The sequence below is a fragment of the Centruroides sculpturatus genome, unplaced genomic scaffold (assembly GCF_000671375.1).
Source record: "Centruroides sculpturatus isolate CEXI.00-Female unplaced genomic scaffold, Cexi_2.0 scaffold67, whole genome shotgun sequence".
Taxonomy (NCBI): domain Eukaryota; kingdom Metazoa; phylum Arthropoda; class Arachnida; order Scorpiones; family Buthidae; genus Centruroides; species Centruroides sculpturatus.
In genome coordinates, this window is record NW_019384305.1 from 90,474 (window position 1) to 104,664 (window position 14,191).

The 14,191-nt window shown below is 30.6% G+C and overlaps 1 protein-coding gene across 1 annotated transcript in view; it reads left to right on the forward strand.

The window, feature by feature from the left end:
* Window positions 1–14,191, forward strand: part of LOC111618641 (serine-rich adhesin for platelets-like) — a 114,516-nt gene that overhangs the window by 76,060 nt on the left and 24,265 nt on the right. Inside the window, exons 6-7 of the mRNA XM_023360205.1 lie at window positions 1,490–4,466; window positions 8,558–10,315. Coding sequence (XP_023215973.1) covers window positions 1,490–4,466; window positions 8,558–10,315 — 4,735 coding nt within the window. The remainder of the gene's footprint in view (window positions 1–1,489; window positions 4,467–8,557; window positions 10,316–14,191) is intronic.

Consider the following 14,191-nt stretch of genomic DNA (forward strand, 5'->3'; position numbering starts at 1 on the left):
AAAGTGTCTTTTTATGTCTTGTAAGCATTTTCTACTATAAAGTTGTTTTGTGTAAATTCAATATGAATTTGTTTTGTAGCACTGAAGAGGGGCAGGAAAATTAAACTTGCCCGAAATGCATATGTGAAAAACAATAAAGGAGATTTTTAACCTGTAGAGCTGTGAGAAAGTCTACTGAAATTTTGTTCGGATTGAAGAGACATTTACCTATATAATACGTAATACAGCTACCATTTGAAATTCAATCAAGATTAATTTCTGTATAATTAACTTTGTATCTTTTAAATAATATATGATGATTTTATTTGCATATTTTAATATAGTAGCTCCACATTATATTGCTCATTTGGATATATTGTGCATTTTTGTGTTCAAATATAAAATTTCTTAAAAATTTACTTTCTGTTTTTACTGGCAAAGAAATATTACCTTATTCCAACCATTGGCATTTAAACTATTGTATTTAAACTACTATTGTATGAAATACAATTCACAAAAAAGCATGATAGCAGAAGATTGAAAATAGACAAAAACAGTAGGTAGATACATATTATGCCATCTGATATATTGCTCATTTGGTTTGTCTCCTGATAAGTGCTGAAGGGCTACTGTACTTTTCAATTCTTGATATGATGTAAATTTAAAACTATCTAATAGAGATGAATATTGGAAATATTATCATCATCATCATCATCAAATCAATCTATATTAAGAGAGAATAATTTTGGCCATTATTCATGAACATTATAAAAATATTTAGAAAGTCATTCATATAATTTTACTTATATATTATATATAATAATAATATACAGTAGAGCGTTGTTTATCCGAAAGCCAGTTATCCGAAACATCGGTTAACTGAAAGCATTCCAGTCGACAAATTTAAATTTTTGCTAGTGCTATGGCGCTGCAATCTTTGGCTATATTTTGGGCTACTCCAATATTTTTTTTGTTGTTGTGTGTTTTAGCTGGCAGCACTGGCACTTTTGTGTGGTGTTCTTCTGAGGACTGTGTGTCGTGCTAAATCAAACGTTTTTGATACTAGATCAACTTCTAAAGTATATATTTTTTTGTTTTTATACTTTTCAATATATTTATTTTGTTTGTAAAAAATAAAGGAATAATTTTTAATGATACAATAGCCACGATTATTATTTTAAAAAGTTTACGTTAGGCTTAACATCAACGAAAATTTAACGCAAAGCAACACACAATGGAGAAAAATTTCAACACGGGATAGGTTAATATATTTTTTCATACATAATTTGTTATCCGAAAAATAAGGTATCCGAACAACCCCAGTCCCCAATTGATTTGGATAAACGATGCTCTACTGTATATATTACAATTTTTTTTTTAAATTAACTGCTGTAGTTATTTTAAACAAATTGATTCTTATAATTCAGGGTTAATAATTTGCAATGAAATGCTATTATTCATTAATATTTATGTAGAATTCAAATTTTTAAAACACATTTATTTATTTTAGGTTATCACATTAACTTTGGCTGGACATTATAATGAACCAACAGAAATAGTGTTGAGGAAGACTCCAGAAACAACAAATACTGATAACCGTAATACTTTAGGTTCAGTACCATTTGAGTTATCAGGAAATGAAAGTGTAGCTGTCCCAAAGACTATTGAAGGAAATCCAAAAAATATTGTGCAGTTCCTAACTCAACAAACAGGACTAGCATCAACTTCAGTTGGTGGTCCTTCATCTTCTGGTACCTCAGCTACAACTGTCACTAATGTATCGGATGCAGTAGATTCAATACTGGGAGGACAAGGAACCAGTCAACTAGCTAGTCGTGATGTTGGATTTCGTTCACCAAATGTGGTGGCACCAACAAGCAATGAACCAATTCCTTATTTGGCAGCATCATCTGTGGGGACATCTCGTCTGCCTCAGAATAACTCTACTAGGCCTCAAACTGCTTTTGGTCCTTTTCCGTTTGCCAGTATGACCCATGCTATGAATACAAAGCATGGTGCTGCTCATCATCAACCATTGTTCCACATGCAGGGCAATGCATGCTTTACTTACACTTCACGTTCACAACCATTCCCTACATCCACCTCTACCACAATTAGTCAGACTAATTCAGCTTCATCCAATACCTTGACTTCATCAGCTGCTGTTACTTCACCTCAGGTAGCTGTTAGTTCCATAACACAAAGAACATCTCAGGGCACTACTGCTAATCCAGTTTTTAATAATTTTGTAACTCATGTGTCCACCTCAAATCTGCTTGTGGCTGTTGGAACTACTACTTCCACTACTACTACAACTATCACAAGAGCAAATGTGGCTTTGTCAAGTCCATTGCTTGTTAACTTATTGCAAAGTGATGCACATACCAATAAGATGATGCCACCTCCTGCTCCAGCTGCAAATCAGCCTCCAAAGAGAAAGAGAAAGCCTAGAAGGCCTAAAGATAAATCTCCTGATATTATATCTGTACGAGGAAGTTCCCCAACCACAAATATCTATTCTGGTTTGCCATCACCACCATTGCATCCCTCAGCACCGTCCAGTACATCTTTGCATCCTGTACCAAATGTGTCTTCTTCAGGTTTTGACCCATTGGGAGTTCTAAGTAGTCAGACTTTTAATGTTTCTCTGCCTAACATCCCAAACATTCCTCTTTCACCACCAATGACTCAAGTACCCAATATCCATCCACATGCACAAGGTCAACCTCAAGTACATACAGGCAATTTGCCATTAAGAACAAGAATTCCATTTGGAACTCCTGCTGTTGCAAGACTTCCTACTTCTCTTCATTCTTTAGGTATGGTGACATCACAAGTAAACACTTCACCATTAAATGTTTCAACAGTTGCAACTCCTGCAACTTGCAATGAGTCTAGTCTTAATAAAGAAGCAGAGAAGCCACAAGGAAGTTCAACGCCTGAACCAAATCCTTTTCCCTCACCTCCACCATCAACAGATGGTAAAATCAAACATCTTATTAATCCTTTTACTGGTCAAATGGAACCAATGCCAAGTGATGAAGAGGAAGATGAGTCAATAGGATCATTACCTCCATTTCCAGATTTTGAAGTTGATACACCTGAAAATGGTCAATCTGAAAGAAGTTTATCTGATAATGGCAAGGATCCTTCTGATACTGATTCAGGAATCAGTAAATCTCATACGGATATTTCACAATCATCTACTGATTGGGGAAGTATAGAATCAAACAAAGAAAGTGAAAACAAAGCTGACTCTGCTACAAAAACAGTAAATTTAAATGAAGAATTAAAGCAAGAAAATTCATTATCCACTTCTAGTGGCATGAGTGGAAGTTCTTCTTGTGAAAAATTAAAACTTCGATTGAAGTTGGATACTAAAGCCTTAAGAGACTCAAAAGAGAATGAAAATCGTGAAAAGAAAAGTAAATCTGATATAAGTGGTTTGTGTCAGTCAAGCCATAAAATTGATGTATCAGTTGTTAATATTCCTACTTCTAAGAAGAACAGTACATCAAATAATCCATCTGGGAGTTCAGAACCCAGAGTACCTCCATTACATATTTCTTTAAGAGGGCCAAATGCAGCTGTTGTTGTGAGTCCGAGGAAGGAAATGGGCGTGAAAGAAATTTATGATCCATATTCTTTGGACTCTACAAAAATGGTTTCGTCATCTCAGAAGAAATCTCGTTCTCCTCGTAGTTCTAGATCCTCTGCTGGAGAAATTGCATCTATATGTGCCATGTCTTCTCATTCTCCCAAGAGTTCTGACTGTAATAGTAGAAGAAGTCCAAGGTCTGAGTGTTCAAGAAATTCTCTTCGTGATAAAGAAGATAATGGTAATGTAGATGAATTTTGGAATAAAAATGTAAAAACATTATCTGGTGGTGGTATTGTGCAGATGCCAGAAGATGAATCTGTATCACCAATTGCAGGATGCGATAATATATTTAAGAATACTGTTAATATTACTCCCAAAGAGAAAATAAGCAGTGAAATCAGCTCAGCATCTGTAACTACTCAATCTACAAATATTACACATGTTTCTGATTCTGTTAATACCACCCCCACTATAACAACAGTTGCCTTAATAAAGTCAACACTGCCTGAAAATTCTAGAGTTTCTCCTTCAACTAATGCAACTGTAACAACTTTATCTTCTTCCGAGGTGACAACAGTTATGTCAGGAAAAAGATCTAATGAAAGGACTAGCATTTCAAACTCTTCTAATATTCCAGATGAAGTAGTAAGTTTGGAATCAAATATTGGATATAAACATGACACTCATAATTTCAGCAACAATGCAGTGGTTTCAAAAGTACTGGCTGCTATTTCTGTATCAGCAAGTTATACAAAAATACCATTTCAAACAGATAGGACTAGTGTTACATATGTCATATCACAATCCAATGATTTTCAGAAAACTTCAAATTCAAATATTGAAGTTTCTACATCCCTCAGCCAAAAAATGGAAGATTCATTTACAGGTAAGGGATATAATGTTTTTTTGTTTTTTAATTTAACAAAGATTATTTTAAAAATGAAAAATATACTTAGAGTTGATCATAAAATTTTATAGAAATTTGAATAAATTAATTTAATGAGTCATTTATACATTAGCAAAATCATTTACTATTTATAGTTAAAAATTGAAAGTAATACTGAAATGTTGGTTTTTTCAAAAAATTTATCTGAACATTTACAAAATATTCTGAATGCTAATAAGTTCTGGTACAAATAGAAATGTCTACAATTCAGGTTTATTAAAAGGTAATACAGTAGAGCCTCGAAAACTCGGCACTCGATAACCCGGCACTCCGGATAACTTGGCCACACCCTGGCAGGGAAAAAAAATCCTTAGTTAATTAATTTTCATGATAAAGACAGCTTTATGCCTCAAAGTATTTTTCTGAGGTCTGTTTTATCAGGTAAATTACTGTACAGTGTATTCATTAATTTTCATTTTCATGTAGTAAAGGCTCTATGCCTTCATAAAAGACGTACTTTTCCTTTGTTTAAGGGTATTTGGGCAGTTTATTCTCTGTTGTATTCTCAAGTAAACAATACATACAAGTACAGTACAGTATTTTCTGAGGAAACACTCGTACTTATTTTTTTTAACCCCATTCCCGATAACCCGGCATTTTCACAAACTCGGCCACCCTTTGGTCCACATTAGGCCGAGTTTTCGAGGCTCTACTGTATTATAACATTTTCCTTTTATAACAAATAGGTGATAAGATAGATAATGCATTTCTAATGTTCAAAGTATCCATCACTTGTTTTGATACAGGCCTTCATCCTTGGTCTTTACTCTTTTATGGGAATATGGATGTTTCCATAGGAAAATCAGCCCATTCTTACAGAAGGGATTTTTTGAGAGCATCAACACTTGTATGAGATTAGCACAGATCTTCAGCTCAAACTTTGACCATGTAGAGAAATCACATGGTAACACAATGAATATTGCATTGATTACAAATTATACAATATTGACATAATGAAAATTGCATCAATATTGTATAATTTTGTAATTTTTATGTATGTAATTTAAGTTCTATGCTTGTGTGCTAAAAATGTTTATCTTTCTGCAAAAAGTTGGTGCATATCTGAAATAAATTTTCAAAAAAAAATTGCATGACTTATCATCATAAATAAAATTTGCATTTTTGGATGTCAAAGTGTCTATTAATTATTGCCACATGCTAAAAAATAATTATTTCTTGTATTGCCAGTGACTTTTATTTCTATTAATTAATGTTTTACATCAGGTTTATAATTGTATATGCTATACTATGATGATAATGTGCTTGAAACTAGAAATTACCTTATAAAGAATTTGAAAAATGTTTGAACAGCAAATAGAAAGTGTATGAAAATTTAAATGATGTGCATGTCACAATTGAAGAAATTAAGGCATATTTTGTACCAGGACTTATTAGCATACTGGTTGCATGTATTTTCTCTAAATATGTTATAGTAAATTGAATTTTAATGTTAATATTAAACTACTAGCTTACCCGTCGTGCATTGCTGCGATCTCAGAAGAAAGGAAACTCAAGCAAACTCGTTATGATAAAATTCAGTTTACATTTTATTATTTTTATTGAAACTTATTATTATTATTCATTTTCATTGGGAAAACATTTCAAAGTGTCGTTTCAATTCTATTTATTTATTGGAGTGTTTGTGGATACACGATATTTTTTTGTTTTTCCCTCTGCTGCGTACGCGAATAAATCGGAAGGTTTTTCGACGCATGAGCCGGCCACATACAGTTGTCCATACGAGAAGCACGGATTCTCCAAATTTAGCCCACACACTCGCTGCGATTGTCAGAAGTGCGATATTCCCCATTTTTATATATATTTTTAAATCCTTTATAATTTTAATTATTTAATTGCTCCTTCCTCTCTTCCTTGGCATGTTGTGAAATTTCTGATAGTTAGATAATAAACCGTTTTATTGTAATTTGTCTTTTTAAATTATTTTGAGTCGATATTAAAATTTGAAAAAGGGCGATACCTAGATCGGTAAAATAGGCGAATTTCTTCCTACAACTTCGGTCGTTGTTCGGGGTACAGTTAAGATTTTAACGAAGTTCGAGCGAATACATAATTAGCAAAAAAAGTCGAAATAAAGTGATTAAACAAAAATTATTATAAATATCGTAAATAACAGTTTACAAATGCATATATAGAGATATTTTTTGAAGGGGGGAAATGGTCTTCACAATTTGAAATCGATCGAACACACTGTGCGCGAATGCTCGTGTAAACGCGCGCCATTTATCGTAGGATAAATGTACTTTGCGGGAGTGTATTAAAAAATTAAAAAAACTTTCCAAAGTTTTATGGCAATTGTACTATGCCACAAACCTTCGCCAGAGTATATTAAACAACTTCCCAAAGTTTCACGACAATCGGATAAACGGTGTGGTAATGCATGAAGGACGGACAGACAGACAGACACACACACACACACACACACACATTCATTTTTATATATATAGATTAAAATCACATTTGTTTGCTATACACTAACATTTTCAGTCTGATGCATAGGCCATCCTCAAGTATCATACTTCTGAAACATCAGTTACAAATTGTTCCAAAATAGAATACAATAAATATAGAAGACATTCTAAAAGTATGGCATGTGAGAATGGCCTATACATTAGGCTGAAAACATTACTGTATAACAAATAAATATATAGCCAAAGGTGTTTAGTGATGATTTTAGTAATTATTCTTTCTGCTGAGTATTGGTTCAGTTGTTAATATTAAACATTAAAATTTCATTTTTAGTATTAATTTTCTTTTAATAATTTATAATAAAATAAAATATTGGATTACAAAGTTGAAGAAAGAAATACAATAACCACAATATTACTGGTGTATAGCAGTAATATTGTGGTGATTGTATTTCTTTCTTCAATTTTAAATAAAATTAAATAAATAAGAAATTACCCACAAACCAGCAGTTAATTCTCTTTTAAACAAATGTTTTCATCCATTTTCAACGATCATCATCAGGTTTTGATTTAAATGGAATGTTTGAAAGAATGTAAATTCTAAAAATTTAAAAAGTTTGCATGTCATAAAGATACACGCATACTCAATGTCGTGTATTTTCATATTTTTAAAGCTGGAAGCCAGCTGGAAGACCGACTTTTTAAATGCAACACTGAGCATGTGTGTATCTTCATAACGTGCAAACTTTTTAAATTTTTGGAATTTACATTCTTTTACATTGAAACTTGGTGATGACTGTTGAAAATGGATGGAAATGTTTGTTTAAAAGAGAATTAATTGCTGGTTTGTGAAGAAAGAAGTAATTTATGTTATATTTCATCATAGATAAACATTTTTGATCAAAAGTTCAAGGTTGCATATATGTTTTTAAAATGAACAATCTTACTATATAATAAAAAAATTTAAAAATTCATTTTTCTAACGTTATATTCAATTGAATGTTAAATTTCAATATTTATAAAAAAAATTATAGTTTGAATTTTTGTCATTTCACTGAGGAGGTGTGAGTCAAATGGGACGATAACAAATGTTTAAAATCATAGTAATTCTGTTTTTGTTGGTAAAATTTGAATATTGAGTTGAGCTAAAAATAAAGGAAAACCGGAAAATTAATATACAGAAATACCTGCTGAGGAGGGGCAAATATGTCCGAAATGCAAAATTATGTATGTGTCAAGGTATATGGAATAAAATAAAAATAGTTTTCTGTTAAACTTTATAGCATTATCTGTAAAGCCAGTATAATAAGTCCTGATAATAGAAGATACAAATTTATAGTCGAAAATTTACATTTTGGTAAGAAAAAAGGACATTGAGGCATTTTAATTAATTAATATAATGTAGTTTATAAGAAACAAACTATGTTATTAGTTTGCTTAGCTGTTCATACATGGAAGCATTCCAGATATAATAAAGAATATTAGATGAGTAGAAATATAAAATTATTTTTAGTTATTTTACATTTATTTCATCTCTTTTAGAATATAATATCAAATTTATTGAAAATTATATTATTAAACTTAAAAATATATTTTAATTTTCAGAACTTTCTGATAGTACAAGTCAGAATAAATCAAATAATAGCCATCTACCTCAAGCGCATACTTCTGAATCATTAACTTCATCTGTCAGTATTGAAAATAAGAATTTGATATCATCAACTTGTACTAGTGATTCTACAGATAAGAATAATTCTCAAATAAGTGATGCAACATCATCAAAATTTAATACTGATTTTGATGTTACTGATACTTCATTACAGCAAAATAGTAATTGCAATATTTCTATAAAACTAAATGAAGAAAGAAATGTGCAATCAAATAAATCTCAGAATGTGACAAGATGCATAGTATCGGAAGAAAGTTTACTTAGACAGTCAGAGAATACCTTTTCAGATTCTACAAGTTTAAATTCTGAAATGAGAATAACATCTTCACAAGATAGTATTGATTCTAATAATGTTACTGTTGAGTCTATGAAAGTGGTGAACAGCCCTTCAAGGCAAAATCTTGATAATATAATTACAAAAAGGGCAGATGATAATGTTGATCATTCAAAGAATGAATTATCAACATTATTGAATGATTATTCAGAAAAAAGGACAGAAATGAAGGTGGTTACTTCTATCAATAACACTTTGGAATCTTTGCAGAATTCTTACGTAACTTCATCAAGCAATTCCCAAAATGTTTCATTTAATGAAACATTTGATTTGAAACCAGATGTAATAGCTAATTCTGAACTTACTGAAGATGAAAAGGTTCCTGTTCAACATCAGAATGAAAATAAGTTAATTGAAGAATCTTTTGAAAAATCTGGGAATAATACTAATCATATTGGTGAAAATGCTATCGATGAAATTATAAATAATCATAATGATAAATATCCAAAAACTTGTCAATTGAAATTTTCAGATTTAGAGAATAATCGAGACCTAAGTGATGGTATTTCTGTAGAAATGGAAAATGATCATCCTTCAGAAAATATTTGCTTAATAGATGTAAGGAAAAAATCATCATCACCAGTTGCAAAAATAATATCTGTTGATAGTCTACCTATTCAGTCTGTTTCTAAAGTGATAGAAGTGCCTTCTCTTCATATTTCACAAACTGTGCCAAAGTCAGCTAATAGACTTGGCCTTGCAGGAGAAGTATCATCAATTCCATCTCTCATACCATCACATGGTGATGAATTCCCAAGAAATATTGTAGCTATGCATCAAAGTACTAATGATGATTGCTACCTTTCTGAACCAAATCTGGAATCAGCAACAGATGTTGTACATACTAGATTATTACCAATAACATATTCTTCAGGAACTACTATAAATAGAATTTCTCATATTAATAAGTCAGAATCTGTACATATAAATCATTTGTGTAATAAAACAGATGAGTCTTTACACGAAACAATATTGAAGACAGACACAACTAATAAAAGATCAGATGTAAATGAAAAACAATCAGATGGAAGTAGTGAAGAATCCAGTCTTGATTCAGTAGAAGAATTACGGGAAATAGACAAGGATGATACTGACTCATCTAATTTAGAACATGAAAATAAAGATTGTTCTACTAATAAGGCATCATCATCAGAATCTTCAAACAATGAATCATTAAAAGAAACTGAAGTTGAAAATCCAAGACCAGAAAGAGATAATCCATCAATTCAGCAATTATTGATCTGTGGCAATGAATTTTCAAAAGATAGTAAAATTTCTCAAATCCCATCACATCAGATGAATGAAGCAAAAAATTCCTTATTAGAAGATTTGTCCTCAGATACTATACAAAAGTGCTTAGGTATGTATTTTGTGTATATATTAATTAACTTAATTATTACTTTTTGACTTATTTTATATTTATATAATTTCAATAAAAATGTAAATATCAAAAATATATATATGGAGAGATTCAAATATCAAATTTATTATTATACCTTGCCTTAATTATGTAAGATAATTCAACTTTAATATTCATCTTTTCAAAATATTTTTGCTCATCTTAAATTATAAGAAATTTTTTATGAAAAATGTTTTGCTCTCAATTAACTTTTAAGTTTATTCTGACATGCAATATGTAGCATACCACAATTTCCTGCATATAACCTGCACATTCACACCTATACTTTTTGAAGTTGCCCCTGAAAACATGACACTAGTATGCAATTTAGAAAATATTGCCTCAAAATTCCAAAATGTTCTATTTTTTTTCTTTTGTCTTATTTTTGTTAGCAATTCATTACAGATTAATTATAAAGTAAATGATATGGAAGAAATAAAATATATATATATACATACACACACACCACTGAGTGGTTCATTTACAATGTAACCTGAAAAATATGCACCCAATTAAAATTAAAAAATTGATCAGAGCAAAAGATTTGTTTTCTAGGAACCTTTTCAGTTTCATAAAAACACTCACCACCTGCACCCTAATGGGGGCAGGGAACAAGTTTAGATTTCAAATGGGACCACTTAATTTTTCTGTTTTTGGATTCTTGATTAAAGATTAAATAAGTAAGAAGGATAAAGAAAGTTTTATTTAAAACTTTTTTTTCCAAAAATGTGAATTTCATAAGTTAGGAGCGGTTTTAATCGTATTTTAAAAAAATAATAGTTAAAGAAATGATTTGTTATAATCTTAATTTATTGTAACTAATTAAGACAATTAAATTTCTTAATGATTGATATTTAGATAATTATATAACCAGGATAAGAACTTAAATAATTTTTGTCCAGAATAAGTTTTGATTGCATAAAAAGTTTTCACAGTAATTGTTTTTAATGGAACATATGTTTCATTCTTTCAAAAACATTCTATTTTCATTTGTATCTGTGGTTAAAAGACAATTACTAATGGTTAAATGAGATCCTTAAAAAAATTATGTTTTAAACTAAAATGACAATTCTATTAAATAATTTGATTCTTACATTTAATAAATTAAATAGTTTGAGATAAATAAAAAATTTGAGTATTTATTTTTTGTTGTTTATAATAAATTTGTTCTACTAATGAAGGAAAAAAAATGTTTTTTGAAAATACAAGTAAAAATGCTCAAAACTTTTAAATTTAATATTTTTGTTTAAAATGTTTTAAATAAAACATTATTATTTAATCAAGAATCTGAAAATAGAGTGTCTCGTTTGAAATTCTAAAAGTTATCCTCCATTCCTATAAGGGGGCAGGGGATGACTTAGTTTTATGAAATTGAAAAGGTCACTTGAAAATAACTTTTATTCTGATTAATTTCTTAATTGGATGCATATTTTATGAGATATTTGTCAGGGACATTACAAATAGACTTCACTATAGAACTATATGAAAGTGCATTATAAAGATTTTAAAAAAAGGAAAAGATAAGTGAAAGATAACTATGATCTTAGCCAAGGAATTCATTATAAACAAGAAAACTGATTTTATATGAGATATAGATGTTTTTATGGAACTTTGGGAATTAATCCATTATAATATTAACTTAATTTAGTCATTTTTATTTTACATATATTCCATTTTCAAATACATTACTGTTCTTTGTTTGATTTTATAATTTTATATTGTAGCTCTGATCTGGCTTGGATGTCACGTCAACAGTTAACTCAATTAAAAACTTCAGACTAGGAGGCATTAAAGAGAATTAAAAGAAATATTTTAATCTTGCAAAAACAGAGTTATACAGTCTCTCTTCCCTGCCACCACATTGCGCAGACCAAGGGATTGGACAATGCTCCGTCCCTCACTCCCATACTGTGGATGCTTCACGGCCCTGATCTGCCGGATCTTTAGGCAGAATGGTTTTCGTTTACCTATTGCCCCACGACCATGTCTGTGAAAAATCTTGTGTAGTGATAGAGATGCTACTTCCACCCTGGAAAAATCTGGTGTATACTCCGTTCCCTTGCAGAATCCAATATCAGGACTATGCACCTATTATATAGGAGCGACTATCAGAATGCTGGCTGCTTGTGTATCTGAACACCAACGTTCGGTGGCACTTGGCAATTGCGACACTGAACTTTCCAAATTGGTGATACAACAACACCACATAGTGCTTTGGAATCGGGTGGCAATACTCAAACGCTGTGATGAAGGGAGCTTGCTATATATTTGGGAGGCCCTCCTCACAAAACTGCTCTCCCTGTGCAACTCCCCTACCCTCGACTTACCGGATGTCTGGATTAATTCATACAGGCGTTTAAAAAATCAACAATAATTCTACACTCATTTCCCACACCTCCTATGTGGTTCAATGCATATACGCGTCTGCCTCTTTACATGTGTCTTTTTATATGTTACATGTATTTTATGTATTTTAAGTTATGTCCCACGTTTTTATATTTAAATTTTAATGTAAACTTGCACTTATGGCTCTATTCCGATCGGCTTCTATGCTGTCTTTGTTAAGGTGCATGCGTGCCAAATTTTATACGTGTTTACAAAATGTTTTTAATTTAAAGTCTAAAATTTACTTGTTCTTAATAGCCATTCTAATTGGCTCTTATGTTATGCACGCCAATTTTTCACATTTACAAAAAAGGCTTCTTAATTTCAATTATCTTAATTAATAGCCATTCCAATCGGGGTTTATTTATTTTAAAATGCATGTACGCCAATTTTAAATGTTTTTAATTCTAAAATTTAAATCTTATTTTTTAATAGTTATATTCCAAAAATGGCTTAATATTGTTAATGCTTAAATTTAAATGTTCTGTTCGAATTCTCTATTCGATTTTGAATTGCCTGAAGACGACATACATATTTACATTGAAAGTGCTTGCAAGATTAAAATATTTCTTTTAATTCTCTTTAATGCCTCCTAGGCTGAAGTTTTTAATTGTAGCTCTGATATGTACATTGTCTTGAAAAATTAAATTGTGTAGCAGTTTTTGGTTGTTACTATATTTACTTGAATATAAGATAATCTTGCATATAGTACGAGGTGTGACTTTAAAGATCAAAATAAAGAAAATTAGATTTATTAATACAATTTTAATTTTATGTTGTTTAATCACAAATAAAATATCAAATGAACACATCATATCACACATTGTCTCATAAAAATTACTGGCATTTTAAACTTCAAGGAAAAAATCTTGTAAAATCAGCAACATAATTTGTTCATGTAAAGCTGGACAATCTGGAACCTTTTTTGCCAATTCTTAACAGTCGAATCTACTTTCCATTGATTACACTTATGAGTTTCTCCAAATTCTGATTTCTGAATAATCATCTGTTTTCATGTGGGAATGGATTAAAACTTATATCCAGCTCCCATGTGATTTTGGAATTTCAATTTGGAATTCAATTCAAGAGCTTTGATTTCTCCTATTGCTATTCATCTTTACTTCTGATAATACACAAGAATGATTCAAACAACCCAGATCAAATACTTTTGTTTTTGAACACCAGAAGGTGAGAATTTGATAAAATATGTGAATACACTGTTCACAAAAATGATTGCAAACACGCAAAGAATCTTTCGCTCATCCGCATAAATACAGTATATAGCAGCAGCTTGTGATAAGCACTGGAACTGTAGCCCACACAGAAAAATTAAATTCCAAAATAACGCCTTAATTTTTATTACATAGTAATTATATAAATTATTAGACACAGTTAAAATTAATTTTTTAATCAAACCATTACTGATGAAAACAGTATATAAAATAAAAATGA